The sequence below is a fragment of the Phyllostomus discolor genome, chromosome 1, assembly GCF_004126475.2.
Source record: "Phyllostomus discolor isolate MPI-MPIP mPhyDis1 chromosome 1, mPhyDis1.pri.v3, whole genome shotgun sequence".
Classification (NCBI taxonomy): Eukaryota; Metazoa; Chordata; class Mammalia; order Chiroptera; family Phyllostomidae; genus Phyllostomus; species Phyllostomus discolor.
In genome coordinates, this window is record NC_040903.2 from 68,746,569 (window position 1) to 68,764,682 (window position 18,114).

At 38.5% G+C, this 18,114-nt stretch overlaps 1 protein-coding gene across 4 annotated transcripts in view; it reads right to left on the reverse strand.

Annotated features, from left to right (window-relative positions):
* PRPF18 (pre-mRNA processing factor 18) overlaps positions 1–18,114 on the reverse strand; it is a 46,698-nt gene that overhangs the window by 25,237 nt on the left and 3,347 nt on the right. For 3 of the 4 annotated variants that reach the window (XM_028506097.2, XM_036024382.1, XM_036024387.1), the window contains exons 2-5: positions 12,171–12,248; positions 12,029–12,055; positions 9,420–9,524; positions 5,572–5,685 (exon numbers count right to left, since the gene is read on the reverse strand). In XM_028506097.2, coding sequence (XP_028361898.1) covers positions 5,572–5,685; positions 9,420–9,524; positions 12,029–12,055; positions 12,171–12,248 — 324 coding nt within the window. The remainder of the gene's footprint in view (positions 1–5,571; positions 5,686–9,419; positions 9,525–12,028; positions 12,056–12,170; positions 12,249–18,114) is intronic. The other variant, XM_028506098.2, reaches the window with a different exon arrangement.

An 18,114-nucleotide genomic window follows, 5' to 3' on the forward strand; every position in this document is an offset into this window, starting at 1 on the left:
TAACAGTGGAGGGGATGAATTCAACAAAAAAATCAATGACTTGGAACATAAGAAAAAAACACACAATCAGAACAGCAGGAAGAAAAAAGAATCTAAAAAACGAAGATAGGCTGAGGAGCCTCTTGCACAACTTCAAATGCACCAACATTCAAATTGTAGGGGTGCCGAAAGGAGATAAGAAAGAGCAAGAACCTGAAAACTTATTTGGAAAAATAATGAAAGAAAACTTCCCTGATTTGGTGAAGGAAATAGACATACAAGTCTAGGAAGCAGAGAGAGTCCCAAAGAAGTTGGACCCAGAGAGGACCACACCAAGACACATCATAATGAAAATGCCAAAGGTTAAAGATAACGAGAGAATCTTCAAAGCAGCAAGAGAAAGCAGAGAGTTACCTATAAAGCAGTTCCCATAACCGGCATCTGATTTCTCAAAAGAAACTTTGCAGGCTAGAAAGAACTGCAAGAAGTATTCACACTGATGAATATCAAGGACCTACATCCAAGATTACCCTATCCAGCAAAGCTATCATTTAGAATGGAAGGGCAGATAAACTGCTTCCCATACAAGGTGAAGCTAAAGGAGTTCATCATCACCAAGTCATTATTATATGAAATGTTAAAAGGACTTATCTAGCCCTGGCTGGTGTGACTCAGTGGACTCAGTGCCAGCCTGCAAACAATAAAGGCACTTATCGAACAAAAAGAAGATCAAAACTATGAACATTAAAATGGCAATAAATTCACAACTATCAATAACTGAATCTAAAAAACAACAAAGCAAACAAGCAGAAAAAAAACAGATCACAGATATGGAGAACATTTGGAGTATTATCATTTGAGAGGGGGAAGAAGGACAATGGGGGGAAAGGTGCAGGGATTAGGAAGTACAAATTGGTAGCTACAGAATAGCCATGGGGATGTAAAGTACAGTTTAGGAAATGGAGAAGCTAAAGAACATATGTGCATGACCCATGGACATGTACTTAGTGGGGAGATTGCCCGAAGGAATGGGGGGTACTGGGAAGAAGGGGATAAAGGGGAAAAATTCAGATAACTGTAATAGCATAATCAAGGAAATATTTAAAAAAAAAAACATAAAACCTGGACAGGTAAAGTAAAAATGTAGAACTTTAGAATGTGTTCAGGACTTCTGGCAAGATGGAGGAATAGGTAGACGCACTGTACCTCCTCGTACAACCAAGATTAGAAAACCAATAATTTACAATAATAATTTACTATCAGAATAACACCCAGATCCAGCAGAGGATTTATCTGAATGGAAGTCGGGCAGCCAAGAAGTTGAAGTAGATGCGTTCATCCGGACTGGTAGGAGAAGACGAGCCCGGCGGTCATGGGGCTGGCACAGGTCGGTGGCGCACGGAGGTCGGGGAAAGCTTGGCGCAAAATCTGCACAACAGCCATCCGGGGGCGCAAGAACGCAGCAGTGATCCCTGAGTACGCAAGCTGCAGCTGGCGGACCCAGAGGGACGGTGATTGTGGACCAGGGCAGAGCTCGCGGCCCAGAAGCCCAGACAAGGGTCTGAGTCCAGGAGAACGGAATTATCACCATTGTTTTCTCCTGTCCCACTCCCGTTCCCGCCCCACCCCCACATATAACGCCACAATCTAGCGACTGGGGTGCCCAGCCCCGGTGAGCACCTAAGGCTCCGCCCCCCACCGTAACAAGAGCAACCAGACGGGGGCGGGGGGGAGGAGAGACAGGGGAAAAAAAATATGTTTTCAACAGAGCAGATCAGTCCCCCAGGACTCATCCTTTTGAGCGACCAAGAATTAGCCAATCTATCAGATGCGCAGTTCAAAACACTGGTGATCAGAAAGCTCACGGAACTGGTTGATTTTGCATGCAATTTAGATGAAAGGATGCAGATTACCATAAAAGAGATGCAGGAAGATAGGCGGAGGAGAGCCAATAGTGAAAGGAAGGAATATGAGTCTCAAAACAATACAGTGGACCAGAAGGAAGATAGAATCAATCAAGCAGGAAAGCATGATGAAATAAGAATTCAAAAAATCGAGGAAAACCTTAAGAACATCCAAGACACCTTTAAACGTTCCAATATCCGAATTATAGGGGTACCAGAATCGGAAGGGGAAAAGCAACAGATTGAGCACGTATTTGACCAAAAAATAAAGGAGAACTTCCCCAATCTGGCAAAGGGAACAGTCTTCCAAGAAATCCAAGAAGCTCAGAGAGCCCCAAAGAAGTTGGACCCAAGAAGAAACACACCAAGGCACATCATAATTACATTAGCCAAGGTAAAAACGAAAGACAGAATCCTAGAAGCAGCAAGAGATAAGGGGACAGTAACCTACAAAGGAGTTCCCATCAGAATGTCAGCTGATTTCTCCAAAGAGACCTTACAGGCAAGAAGGGGCTGGAAAGAAATATTCCAAGTCATGAAAGACAAGGACCTACATCCCAGATTGCTCTATCCAGCAAAGCTCTCATTTAGAATGGAAGGGCAGATAAAGTGCTTCTCAGATAAGGTCAAGTTAAAGGCGTTCATCATCACCAAGCCCTTATTTTATGAAATGCTAAAGGGACTTATCTAAGAAAAGAAGATAAAGAAAAGACATGTATAGTAAAAGGACAGCAAACTCACAAATATTAACAACCACACCTAAAGCAAAACCAAAAGAAACTAAGTAAACAATTAGAACAGGAACAGAACCACAGAAATGGAGGGCACATGGAAGGTTAGCAGCAGGGGGGTGGGAGGAGGAGAGAGGGGGAAAAGGTACAGAGAATAAGTAGCATAGAATGTAGGTTGAAAATAGATAGGGGGAGGGAAAGAATAGTACGGGAAATGTAGAAACTAAAGAACTCATAAGTATGACACATGGACATGAACTAAAGGGGGAAATGTGGGTGGGAGGGGGGTACAGGGGGGAGGGGAGAGAAGGGGGGAAATGGGATAACTGTAATAGCATAATCAATAAAATATATTAAAAAAAAAAAAAGAATGTGTTCAGACTTAAGTTACTATCAACTTAAAACAGACTGTCCCAGTTATAAAAAGTAACACATGAGGATGTGATGCTCCTCATGGTGACTACACTTTTGCATTGCATATTCAAAAGGTGCTAAGAGAGCAACACTTGAAAGTTCTCATCACAAGAAAAACACTTCATAACTATATATGGTAAGGGGTGTTAACTGTATTTTCAGTGATCATTTTGCAATATATACAAATAATAAATGATGATGTACGACTGAAACTAATATAATGTTACGTGTCAATTATACCTAAGTTTTTAAAAACGTACAAATAAGCATGTATTATCTGACACAGGCTTGTACAAGATTAGAATACAGCAAGGTGGAGTCAGTTAATATTAGAAGATAGAAGATTTTTAATGTAATAAAGCATGAGTAATAAAAAATTAAATAAGATAAAAACTTATCAGTTAACAGCATTTTACTTTATCTTTTAATAAAGAAAGTGACTTAGGATATAGAAGAGAAATAAATGTTGGTAAAATGAAGCTGTAAAAACCTCTAGCTCTTCCCAAGAATTCAGGTTAAGAAAGAGTTTCAAAGGACTAAAAATAAAGAAAAACAAACTGTTGCTTATATTAACTACATTATAATATATAACATATTAGTATGTTATATTCATTATATAAACAAAGAAAAATTTTTTAAATTCATTTCTGCTTTGGGGGAAGAAGTTAAACATAGAATAAACAAATGATTCAGCAATTTCACTTCTGGATATACATGCAAAAGAAGTGAGAGGGGCTAACACAGGTATTTGTACACCCATGTTCATCAACTTTATTCACAGTAGACAAAGGGTAGGAACAACCCAAATGTCCATCTAGGGTGAAGGAATTGCAGTTTGTACAAACAATGGAATACATTCAGCCTTAAAAAAAAAAAAAAGGGGAAAATCTGACACATGCTACAACGTGATGAACCTTCAAGGTATTATTACACTAAACTCGAAGACTGGTCCAGTGAAGCTTTCAGATGACCTTAGCCATTCACTTGACTGCAAGATCCCAAGCCAAACACTGCCCAGCTTAGCTCAGTCAAACCACAGAACTGTGAGAGGTAACAATAAATTATCTTACTAGGTTTCAGAATGATCTGTTACAGTCATGGATGACTGAAAAGAGTTTAAAATAATAAATTGTTTTAGGCTACTAAGTTTTGGGTGGTTTGTTACATAGCCATAGATACCCACACCTGTGTCCAAGTAAATGCTAGAACAAGTGGCTAAGTAAATAAGGCCACAGGATATCCGAACAACACTATTGTAAATGACATTTGTCCAAAGCATAAAACATACTCTTTTCAAGAGCCTGACGAATAGTTGCCAAAACAAACCATAAGCTGAACCACAGAACAATACCAGAGCCCTAAATGTAAAAGCTAAAACTTACTAGCTTTCAGAAGAAAATACACAAGAATATCTCTTCAAGACCTTAGTTAGGATCTGAAAAGATTTCTTGGGCAAAACACTGAAAGCGAGAATAAAACCAAATCCTGATAAAGTAGACTTCATCAAAATTTAAAATTCACCACCCCGCCCCCCAGCACAAAAGACACCAATGAGAGAAATCAGTAAGGCACAGACCAGGAGAAAATAGTCACAAAGTATATTTGTGTGTATCTTACAAAGGACTTATATTTAGAATATATGGACTCCTGCAATTCAAAAATAAAAAGACAAACAACCCAATTAAAACATGAAGACTTAAACACACGCTACACAGAGAAAAATATAGCCAATAAGTCCACAATAAAAATGTTTACGGTCTTTTGTTATCTGGAAAATGCGAACAGAAGCACAATGACACACTATTACACATACAAGAAAATGGTTAAAACTTAAATGACTAACAATAACAAATGCTGATGCCATCTGGAAATATTTGGCATTTCTTAAAAAGTTAAGCATACATTCACTGTTACTATTCAGCAAGTCCACTCTCAGGTATTTACCCGAGAGAAATAACGTAAGTTCAAACAACATTTTATGTAAGAATGTCCACGGCAGTTTTGTTCACAATGGCAGAAAGTTGAAAACATATGGTGGTATATTCAGGTGACTGAATACCATCAGCTACTGACACCTGCAATACCATGGGTGAATCTAAAAAACAGCTATTTAAAACAAGCCAGACACTATGACTTCATCTTTAAGAAAAAGGAGAACTAGTAAAATTAATCTATGGCAACAGAATTTAAAAAGGTGGTTGCTCAGAAGAGGAAAAGGAAGAATACAGGTGGGACAAGAAGGGGCACTAAGGAACTTTCTTAGATGATGAAAATGCTCTGTACCTTCACAAAGGTAGTAATTAGAAACTTACACATAGTTGTCAAAATGCACAGAACCATATGCTTAAGATATGGGCTTTTAAAATTTTTTTTAATTAAATTTTTTAAAAATTGGGGAAAAAAATTACATCACCAGCAGTAAGTAATCTGGGAACTTTTTCCATTTTTCCTTACAATGATACAATTGGTCAAACTCCATCGGACTTCATACTGTTCTAGTTTATGTGCCACAGTGATATTCTAGCTTTGTTCTGTCCTCTTACCTTGTTAACTTCTGGTGTGAGGATCTCTATTTTTCTTAAACGTTGAAAAGCATCATAATCAGTTTCTCCAAACAGTCTGATTGGTTCTCCTCTTTCTCTCAGCCTTCTGATAACCTATTTAAAATAAACACACACACACAGTAGTAATTCCTTATGTTATCAGTAATAGTAATTCCTATTTTAGGTGACCAAACACTTATTTTGAAATTGTCAAGAAAAAGTTCTGTTTGTTTTTCCTTTAATTTTCCATCAACAAACATACTAACTCATTGTCACACCTTCAATGGTCCTAACGGTTTTAGGCCCTTTGGATGTTTCAGAAAGGTACCAATCTATATAGTAGAATACATCAGAAAAATACTAAGATGAGAGTCAGTGATGATATTTATATAGAGAAGGAAAATCCAGTTTGGAGCCAGCTGATGGCCATAGCCAAGGTCAGCTGCAATACTACATTCAAACCAAATACTTGTCCCTCAGAAGAGAAAGTGAGTACAATCAAGATGCGGCATGTGCAAGGCTTTTGAGGTGCTGACGATACTCAATTTCTTGACTTGGGTGATGGTTTTTGAGTGTTTGTTTTAAAATTATCCATTATATTGAACATATGTGTTTTATATACCATGTACACACTACATTTCATGAAAAGGAGATACAAAAATTTTAATTAAAAGTAGATCCAATTTTTTTTTCTAGGTACCAAGCTGGGAACACATTAAGAAACTATAAGTAGGGCTCACAATGGATTAACTGAAACTTGTATTAAAAAGAAACTTAAGGGGTCTATTGCTTTCTCTAATCAATGCAGAAATGACCTCAAAAACACCTCTGTCAGGTCCCTGTCTGACAAGTGACAGGAATTACACATTTCTTCATAAAACAGCATACCCGATTTTTGGATATGTTTTACTTCTCAAAATAAATTAAAATCTTCCTCTCTTAAATTTCTACCCCATTATCTTAGCTCTACTTTATGAAAGTATAGATAATACTCAATTTCTTTTCAAAACTAGAGCTGAAAGACTTATGGCCACGATGGAGGCATAGGTAGATACACTTCCCTTCCTTGTATAACCAAAAAAAGGACAATAACAAATTTAAAAGCATAGTAGAATACACTATGCCTCCTTGCACAATCAAAAGAAGGAAAACAACAAATTTAAAAACAAAAAATAACCAGAACTGCCAGAAAACCCAACTGTATGGAAGTCTGACAACCAAGGAACTAACGAAGAAACACTCATCCAGACTGGCAGGAGAGGTAGAGGCGAGCAGCTGGGGTGGAGAGGACTCACAGCAAGGTGGTGGCTGGAGTACCAGATGCAGGAGGCAATGGCTGCCCAACTGGGGCAGGCAAGTTGGTGGATGGTGAACCCACGCAATCTCAAATTTGCAGATAAGCTGGGAGGAACAACTGGGGAGCGAGACAGACCTCACAAACCAGGGTCCCAGCACAGGGAAATAAAGCCACAAAAGCTCTGGCTGTAAAAACCTGTGGGGGTTGAGGTGGCAGGATAACTCCCAGCTTCACAGGAGAAATTGCTGGAGAAACCCACAGGGTCCCAGAATGTACATAAAGCCACCCACCTGGGAATCAACACCAAAAGGGCCCAATTTGCTTGTGGGTAGCAAATGAAGTGACTGAAAGTGGGCCGAGAGTTGAGCAAGTGGCATTGTTCCCTCTCAGACCTCTCCCCCACAGACAGCACCACAATGCAGCAATGTGGGTTGCCCTGCTCTGAGGAATACCTAAGGTTGTGCCCCTTACAACGTAACAGGTGCACCAAGACAAATATGGCCCAAGTGAAAGAACAGGTCAAAGTTCCTGTTGCCTCCCACATACACCCCAACCAGGGATCTAACCCTGACTGGGAATATATACATATATGTGTATGTATGTGTGTATGTGTGTGTGTGCGCACACCATGGACATAAAATAAGATAGGGGAGGCCTGGCTGGCATAGCTCAGTGGATTGAGCGCGGGCTGGGAACTAAAGTGTCCCAGGTTCGATTCCCAGCCAGGGTACATGCCTGGGTTGCAGGCCATAACCCCCAGCAACCGCACATTGATGTTTCTTTCTTTCTCTCTCTCTCTTTCTCTCTCTCTCTCCCCCCTCCCCTTCCCTCCCTAAAAATGGATGAATAAAATTTATAAAAAAAAAAAAAGAAAAAAAGAAAAAAAGAAAAAGGTAGCAATACTATGTCTATAAAAAAAAATAAGATAGGGGAGTGAATGCTGGTAAGAGTGGGGGTACAGAGTGGAAAGTAATAAAGGGGAGGGAAAAATATGACAGCTGTAATAGCATAATCAATAAAATATATTTTAAAAATTCTTTTATTGAGTGCAGGCTGTAAACCAAAGTGTTGCAGGTTTGATTCCCAGTCAGGGTACACGCCTGGGTTGCAGGCCATGACCCCCAGCAACCACACATTGATGTTTCTCTCTCTCTTTCTCCCTCCCTTCCCTCTCTAAAAATAAATAAATAACATCTTTAAAAAAAATTCTGTTAAAAGTAGAGCTGTCAATGGATGCTTTAAAAGTCTCTAATATTCCTCTCTTCAGGCTCAGTATTCAAAATATCTTCCTCTAATTTCACAAGACAGCTTCCAGAGTCCTCCATCCTTTCCTCTGAGAGTTTCCTTTTGTCCAAAGCTCATTTTTGTTTTGTAACTTCTGAATAGTTTGAATCCTTTGTATCACATAAGTATCCTCATCCAAGGATATGTTGATTGATTTTCTTTGATACTAATTGATTGGTTTTTATTGATTTGAGAGACAGAGAAAGACAGAGACAGAGAGACAGACAGACATCAATCGGTTGCCTCCCACACACACCCCAAGCAGGGATCTAACCCTGACTGGGAATCAAACCTTTCTGGTGTACAGGATGATATTCCAGCGAACTGAGTCTCCCAGCCAGGGCTCATATAAATATCTTATTAAAAAAATTTTAAGAAAATAATAGCTGCCCTAGCTGGTGTAGCTCAGTGGATTGAGTGCAGGCCTGTGAACCAAAGAGTCATAGGTATGATTCCTGCAAGTCAGGACACATGCCTGGGTTGCAGACCAGGTCCCCAGTGGGGAGTGAGCAAGAGGCAACTACACATTGATGTTTCTTTCCCTCTCTTTCTCCTTCCCTTCCTCTCTCTCTCTCTAAAAATAAATAAATAAAATTATAAAAAAAAGAAAGAAAATAATAGCTGATAATGACCAGAACATGGGCGAACATATAATAGATGGGAATATAAACCAGTATAACTGATATACAGCCCTCTAGTATGTATATATAAAAAGTCTTAGAAATGTATAGACTTAAATTTTTCATGCATACCCTCCAGAAATCATACTTGTAGAAAAATTCCAATGGAAATAATCATACATTAACATTATTATGCATGAATCATGTCTATAGGTTACTCCTCTTAGAATGATTTATAGTAAGGAAAGACTGAAGCAATCTGAATGACCATCAATAAAGAATTGGTTTTTAAAATGCTCTGCATTTTGCCTTAGAAAGATACATTAAGAGAAAATAAGTTACAAACTAGTACATTATTTAAAATAACTCAGACAAATATAATTTAGAATATATACATTTAAATCAATCTCCTTAGTTGTTAAAGTTTAGAATGATAGATACTTTTAAAAGTTTAATATAACTGTATCAAGAAAAGCAGAGATAATTTAGAACTTCATGAAGAAAGCTGGCTAGCTGCACAATAACTGAGTTCCGTAAGTCACCTTCTATGGGACATAATCACACAAAACTACTGGCTAGAACTAGAGATAAATGCAAAGGCTGTGTAGAGTTTTCTTTTTTTCACAGAACACTCTACATAAGCTTACCTCTTGCCTAGAAAGAGTCATGGGTAACTTTTCCTCTGCCAGTTCAAGTTCTAATACTGGATTCGATGAAGTTGATGGTTTCTGGTCCTCCTCTTTTGGCTGTATCTATAATGGCAAAAAAAGAAATGAAATTCAGCTTTTAAAACATAGTTAATATTTATCATTCTCTTAGCTTAGCTGTTCACAAAAGTTAAATATGTTTTAAATATTCAAGGTCTTCTAAACGTTCCTTCAAGGAAAGAGCTCATAATAAATGAGCAGCTTTTAAGAGCTTATCAAACTTGTCCGATTCAATTCAGCATAAATAGAAAGCATGCACATTGGAGACAGCATTCTTGCTACAGAAGAGTGACATAAGTATAATAGTCTCCAAAATCAGAACCTTACAAGAACTGAAATTTAGACTCTCTTTCTCCCTCAACTCTAAGGAATTTTATTCTCTTCTCGAAAAACAATCAACCTGCTTCTCCTATTTCAGAAAAACACCTTACAGGGTTGTCTGCTCCTTGCTCTGGGTTCAAAGTGAAGGTCAAAGAACTGCTTTCCAACAGAAACCAGTGAAGCCTCAAGATCCAGCTTTTCCTCCCCTCATTTTTGAAAGGTACACTCCAAGTGCACAGAAATCACTGTTGGACATGTAGAAGAATTTCCAATGTTATGTGGCCCTTGCCAACAAATGGAGCTACGATCCTTGGGAGAAAATAATGAAAAACAGTGCCTCTCTACTACCACCACACAAAGAAAAGTGTGGACATACTTGTTGTTATGAACCAGCAGAGAAAAATATCTCTTAACATATTTCCTTGACTCTGCCATCCAAGTCACAGTTTGGGAAAATCGAGTTCAGCAATTTATAAGCCCCACTGTGTGCTCTGTAAAACGATATTGAAGCATGGTTTCCCAAGTGACCAAAAGACAAATCTAAAATGCCAAAAGAAGATCAAAAAAATATAAAAGATCAACCTTAAAGAAAAACTCACATTCAACTAAGAAAGGCTTAAAATTACATAACTTAGGGCTCTATATTTTAATAGTGTTATCAGTATTAATAGTGTAAAGAAAACTGAGATTAAAAAATACTATCTTTCCTATTTTTACAAACAAAATCAGCATCAAGCCTTAGAAATGGGAACTTGTTTCCAGAAAGAAATAAAAAGCAATACAGGCTGTATTTCCATTACTACCAAGAAGGAACTATTAAAAATGTTTTAGAAAGAGTAAACTGTGCTTTCTTTTTAAGCATAAAAACAGGTTATTTCTCCAAAAATCTTAGGATGAAAAGTTCTCTTAGTTACTGACTGGCAGCTGGATTCAACATGACAAGCAATACCTTTACGGTAATTGTTTTGTTCCAGGACTTTCTAATATATAAGCAAGAAAGTGCTGCCACATCACTGAAGCAACCTACGCAAAGCAAAAATGCCACCATTTTAAAAAAGTGTTTTCCTACCTTATGAAAAAGTTGAAAGGCTCAAATTTAAAGATTTGGGAAAGCAACAAGTCAGCAGACTAAACCCAGGGTAATTCTTACTCCAAATCAAGTTGGAAGTTAGACAATATTGGGCAAGCAAAACATGAGAATTCTTCTTTCCGAATATCTACTCGATGGTTACTTACACAAAACATATTCTAATCTCCTATATTAGAAGTAAATGAAATCAATATATTCATGGAAAATATCAAAATACCAACATAAACTTTCATATTTTAGAAACCTATCAGAAATATAGTGAAATTTTTCAAACCTGTCCTTGCCCAACACTACAAAATAAAGCCAAATGCATACACAAACCATTTGCATCACACATGCTTCCCTCTAGAAATGCTATGCCAGGTAATTTATTGCCACAACTTTCAACATGACATGCACAAGGGGATTGTTTTAAATTGGTGTTTCACAAGCAAAAAGTTGACTTCACATTTATGATTTGGCAGAGGTATTTCAGAAAGTCTCTGAAATTTGATTAAGGAAATTACTAAAATAGATAGTCTTTTTAAAATAATTTAACTATAACTTCACCTCATAACCATTAACCCCTCCCAATAAAAAACCCAGTACGTTATTCAACCAGGTAATCTCCAAGATACTTTGAGTCACGCTTCTAAAATACACAGTCTTCCAGACAACTCATTGGTTTCTAACAAATATTTCAATATTACATTTTCTATCCAAGAGACTGGGCAATATTTGAAATGTGGTTTCTTATTACAAAAAAGCATATAAATGTTATATGGTGCTATACTTCATTCAGGCAGGGGTACTTAGAGCCAAAAGGGACTGTTGACAATGGAAACAGAAAAGCGTTGACTTACACATTCAAAAGGAATCAGGGAAAATACCACTGCTAATACCATTGTTGTTGAAGGAATAAAATGTTTTAGCCCTTTAAAAATAGACTTTTATTGGGAGAGGTGAGGAGAGGCGCAGTGGGGAAATGAAAATGAGGGAGCATCAGATCTAATATTTAATTAAAAAAAAAATCAAGCTTTGATCTCAAGCCAATTCATGCTGTCCACAGAAGGCCAAACCATTCCAAGCCAAAAGTCATGCATGCATTTTCCTGAATTCAAGTTAAAAAAGAAAAAAAAATGAAAACCAGAACTCATACCTCTCCAGATGGCTTCTCACTTATAGGCTAATGTATAACATTGATAAATTGAACAGAGATCAATAATTTTGTCACTTTAACAACAGGTGTACAAATTTAAACTCAGAAATAGACAATTTAACATAAAAGCAGGAATTCATACCTTATAGCCACATCTTTCAAAATACGCTTCCTCTTCTTTTTTTGCAAGTTCACTACGCTTGAAATATTTTTTATTTTCCTATTGAAGAATGAAAGACGTTAATAATATATCCTTGAATAAAATTTCATGTCCCTTAGTCAAGAACCTGAAAACAATCCTTCATTTTTTCAAGAAATTGGCAAAGTATTTTTGGTTCCTTATAGAGTATATTGATTTCCTGAGCATACCACCTGTCCTTGATTCCTAGTCTAAATTTGAAGTATTGTACATCTTCTTGCAGTATCATTTTAACAGGCAAATCCAACAGCAAATAAAAGTAACCAATGATATTTTCCAAATGCGCACACTGTTTTGATTTAATTTCCCGACATTTGAGTTCAATGATAATCTGTAAAAATGGATTTATTATGAACCACATAAAACAGAATGCTTTATTTATTTATTTCTAACAGAAGTGATGATACAAAAATTACGGTATCTACAGCTAACATCTTAAATCTCACTATCAACAGAGTTCCAAGAGTGTGCCTCGTTCTGTCCATCATCTGGAATCTTACTGTATCAGTTAACTGCATTTTATTAATTCTGAAAATTGTACCAATCAAGTCTCAAAGTAATCTAGACATAGAAGGTTCCCGAGAGTCTTTTCATTAAAAAGAGGTGTGGCTCAGTTGGTTGGGTGTACTTCCCAAAACCAAAAGGCCATGGGTTTGATTCCTGTTTGAGTTGTACAAGAGGCAACCAATCGATGTTTCTCTCTCACATCAATGTTCCTCTCCCTCTCTTTCTGCCTCCCTTCCTCTCTCTCTAAACCCTCTCTCCCTTCCTTTCTCTCTCAAAAGCAATGAAAATATGTCTTCAGGTGAAGATAAACAAAACAAACTAAAGACAGTTTAAAGGCATTTGTTTTAATATGACTTGATGTTAAGAGACAAGCTCTAAGTCTACTGTGATGGGGTGAAAAAGTTCTTTCTATACCATAAATAAAATTCTCCTGGCTGTTAAATCTATAGTCCCTAATTTGGAGGCTTGTTACTACATACAGCTCTTATTTCACTGATGACTTTGCTCAAAGATAGTGCCCTACCTTATTACTAATAATTACAATAGTACATCAATAGCACCCCTACTCAGGTATTTAGTACCTCAGGGTCCGAAGTTCGTTCACTCGGGCAATGACCGCCAATGGATGCTAGGACCATTACTGGAGAGGTTCATGGCGAGCAATGGGAAGACCACGCTGCCCGTACTTGAACCCAATGATCAAGCCAGGCACCAAGAAAACATCATGTACCTCCTATGAGACATGTAGGAAGTACACAGCACTGTCGATACAGCATGCTTACCAAAAGGTAACTATGAATCAAAGCAAACACTTAGGTCTAACTTCCAGTTTACCAGAAGCACAGGAAATAGAGGAATAAGCTAAATAACGCCACAGAGAAACAAACACTGGAAAATTTTACAAAACTAGCCCCAGTTTCTCCAACAAGGCAATGGCATCCCCTTGCAAAGGCAAGGCAAGGGGTGAAGCTGGGGGAATAAAAATGTTCTCAATCAAAAGTAACCTAGAGTCACAATAAGCAAATGCAATGACTGAACTTTTTATGGATCTGATTTGAGCAAAGAAACTGTAAACACATTACATATGTCTGTATTTCAATTAAATTGGACATAACCGAATGTGAAAGGACTGTATCATGACATTAAGAACCTAAGTTTAATTTTGTTGGGTATCATTTTGTTTATATGAGAACATTCTGATTTTCTAGACTTACAAATGTATTAGGGGTAGACAGGGGCTCCTTATACAATTCAGGTTTGTGTGTATGTTTAAAATTTTCATTAATTAAATTTTTTTAAGTTAATTAACTAACTTGATAAACATCCACCACACACCAAGCACACTAGGAGATGTCAAGATGAAGAAGCTGTTAGTATCACCTGAATATCAAAACTACCCTGAGAAAGGTGGGAGCACATAATATTCACCCCATCATAGAGGTGAGAAGCCTGAGGATTAGAAAGGTCAGGTGGCATGCCCAGAACTTAGTAAACCTCATGTGTAACAGAGGCAGGACTAGAACTCTGGTCCTTTAAATCCTTTGTACTGTCCAGCATTCCAAGCCACAGTTCTCCACTCCCAAAATGTTATTTCAACATCATAAATTGCTCCTTTTGTGTATGTAGCAGATAGTTGTCATGTCTCAATAAGTTGAAAAACACATACGGTGTCCTCTCAGAAAGAGCAGATAGAAAGTAAAAGGACTGTCCAGGCCACAGTCCATGGTGTGATCTATGACTATGATATCTTTTACTTTCATGTCTGTTTCATTCAACACACCTGACAAAATCTTAAACCTGGAATAACAATTCTCAAAATGAAGTTCATGGACTTCTGAGGGTTCTTAGACCTTTTCAGGGATTCTGCCAAGGTCAAATTTCATTTCCATAGTAACACTAATAACATGTTATGTGCTTCTTTTCAACTGGCACACACTTGCACTAACAGCACTAAAGCAATGGTGAGGAAAACCACTGGAATCTGAGCGTGAATGAAGGCTCGGTACATTATCTGTGTGGCAGTGGTCACTGTGCTCCTCAGCACCATGCACTTGCAGGAAAATACACAGGCCAGTTTTTCTTGTCTTGACAGAGTACAATTTTACCAAATCTCCACCCCTGAGTACAGAGTCTTTAAATATTTGGTATGACAAAATAAAAAAACATACAAAGCACTTCTACCACATAATGAAGTGGGGTCTCTGTCTCAAGAAAAAGCACTTGTATAATTGATTCCTCGGGCTTGCACATTGGACAGTCTCTCGAAACTGAACAAAACAAGTCTGTCACTTCAAGGAAAACAATGACAGTATTTATCACCTACGATAAAATTCCATCTTGCAAATGAAGATTAGAATGGTAGGAAACATGTATCTAGCACTGTGAACTTGATCTTTTTTACACTGTTGATGTCTTCACTAAGATCCCTGAGCATCCTTATAACCAGTGTTTTGAACTCTGTATCTGATAGATTGCTTATCTCCATTTTGTTTAGCTTTTTTTCTGGAGAGTTTATTTGTTCTTTATGTGGGCTATGTTTCTGTGTCTCCTCACTACAGCAGCCTCCCTGTGTGTGTTTCTATGTATTAGGTAGAGCTGCTTTGACTCTGTGTATTGGTAATATGGCCTAATGTAGGAGGTGTCCTGTAGGTCCCAGTGGCACAGCCTCCACTATCACCCAAGCTGGAATGTGTTCCAGAATGTGTGCCAGTACTGGAGACGTGCCCTTTCTGTGGGCTGAGTATACCCTCCTCTTGTAGTTGAGCCTTGGTTGCTGTTTCCAGATGAATGGGAGGCAATTACCTAGGGTAGTCAGCTGCAAGGATTGGTTGTGACCACTTACCACCAACTCCGCCCCCCAGTGGAGGATCAGCTGTGCAGGAGCGGGGTGCTGGTACTCAGATATGGTCTATATCTGTCCATGGATGTGCTGGCCCTGGGGTTTCCAGGGTTGTGCAGGCCAAGGTCAGCCCCTACATATTTGGCCTGGGGCCACCTTGCCTGAGGTATAAAGCAATCTGAGGTGGCTGCTACCTGTTTCCTAGCCAGAGCCAAGCTGTGAATCTAAGCTGGCTGCTGCTAGTTCTGGGCCTGGGGCTCCCTAAGGCCACTGCTGCTTGTTCGACAAGATTTAGGAAGCTATGAATCATAAGCCAAGACCAGCCATTGAATAAGGAAAAGCAGCTTGGATGGGCAAAGCAAGATTTACTTCAGGACTTTGATGGGGAGTACAGCTTTGAGTGACAACCTTAATGTGGTCCTCAAAGTGTGCTCAGGTCATTAAAGCCAAATCAGTGGTTTACATGGCAGCATTGGGAAATGACTTTACCTATGATCAATGGGTTTTGAGGGATTAGTAACTTACACTCTTCCTCTGTGGAGCAAAAGCATTGCAGAGAGTAGTGGTGACAGTTGAGCACAGAGGTCGAACTTTCATAGAACAGCAGAGGAGAACTAGTGCTGACCCAGTGCTGGGGATTTTAACACAAATCATCCCGCTGATCCCTGAGTACCCAACAAGACAGGTGCTACTGTGAACACGAAAGTGACACTCAGACAATTAGCACTAAAAACACTGCATACTGATAGACTGTATAACATGCCTTTTATTAAACCACTGATACTGTGTTTGCCATGCTAACATTTGACTCAGTGTATACTTTGGAAATCATTTCACAGTTTCACAGCTATTAACAGCTCTAGAGGCTGTATTCAAGTGTTTAAAAATGTCAGTTTGGAAGAAATGTGGTTTTCTTCTGATCCTAAAACCAACACATACGCTCGTGGAAAAATATTAGAGTATACAACTAAGCACAACAGATTAAATAGAAAGAATCTACAACAACTCCTTCTGAGAATTAAGTCCTGTTAAAGCCCGGGCGCCCATTCTTCCAAGTCCGTTGCTGAGCGAGTACATGGGAGGGTGGCCAGCTGTCCTGATTTGCCAGCAGAGCAGTTTCCTGGGATGCTGGGAAAACTGGGAGAGTTGGTTTGTGCAAATGCACTCGTGCTTGTGCACACAAACAGTAGTGAATAAAAACACTTTTACTGGAAACTTCAAGTGCAGAACCACATTGAGCTCCTTGCATGCACTTTCCTTATTCTCACTTTCCAGAAAGTAAACTCCGGCATAGAGAGCTGTTCCTGTTACAGTCTAAGTCTGTTGTCTAGTTTCCCACTGAGGCAGGGTAGTGGTACAAACTCTTAGTCAGCCCCATGGGGTCACGTGCTCCACACAACATTCCAGTCAAGATGGACCGACTACATGACCTCGGTGGTCCTGTAAGGTTATAATGAGGCTGAAAAAGTCCTGTTGTCTAGTGACATTGTGACCTCCCTTACATGGGAGCCCACAAAGAGGTATCACAACACATCTACCAGCATGGCTGGAATTAAAAAGACAGACAAATCTTTAAAAGAATTTAAGGCCTCTGAACTCTCTTGCTTTACTGGTGAATATGTAACATAGTCCAACCAGTTTGGGAAAGGATCCCCTTGCTTTTTGTAAAACTGAACAGAGAGGTATTCTATGACCTCTCAATTACACTCCCAAGAGAGGTGAAAAATCTAAGACTTGTACAAAAAGGCTCACAGCAGGTTTGATCCTAATAGCCCATCAGATCAGTAGAATGGATTAACGAATTGGATAAACACAACAGATACTCCTCAGCAATAAGAAGAATAAAAAACTGATGCATACACATGAAGAAAACTCAAAACATTATTCTCATTAAACAAAGTGGGACATAAAAGTACACCATATGGTCCCATTTATATGAGGTTCTACAGCAGACAAAACTAAATGCAGTAGAAAGAACTCAGAACAATGGTTGCTTCTGAGGGTAGCAGGGGCAAGGACTGATCAAAGCTGCAATGTACTTGATGCAGACTGAGTTTGCAGAGACAGTTGCATCTGTCAAAATTAATTAATGGCACACTTATGATTTCTGTATTTCTTCATTGTAAATTTTTCGCATACACACAAAAAAGTGTAAACACTAAACACTCGTTAATGATATGCATGCCAATTGTTTACAGATAAAGTGTACCAACACCTGTGACATAATTTGAAATGCAAAAAGGTAAGTAAATTGTTTTCATTATCCTAGCTGCAGCTGTAAAACACTTGTGCCTTAGAGCTTGCTGTTCCAGAAAAGCTGCTACATCTTTGGTCCTTTTAAGTGGTGTCTCAGGTTTTACCTGTGATACCTGAAACAGTAACTGTTTAGCTTGTGAACACCTCTTGGCAAAGTGGAGAAGCTTCTAAAAGAGACTATGACCTGGGCCAAAGACCTATCTATAAAACCAGAAATAATAAATTAGATAGAAAAGAAGATCTTATGACTTTGACTCCAAAAGCAAGGGAAATAAAGTCAAAAAT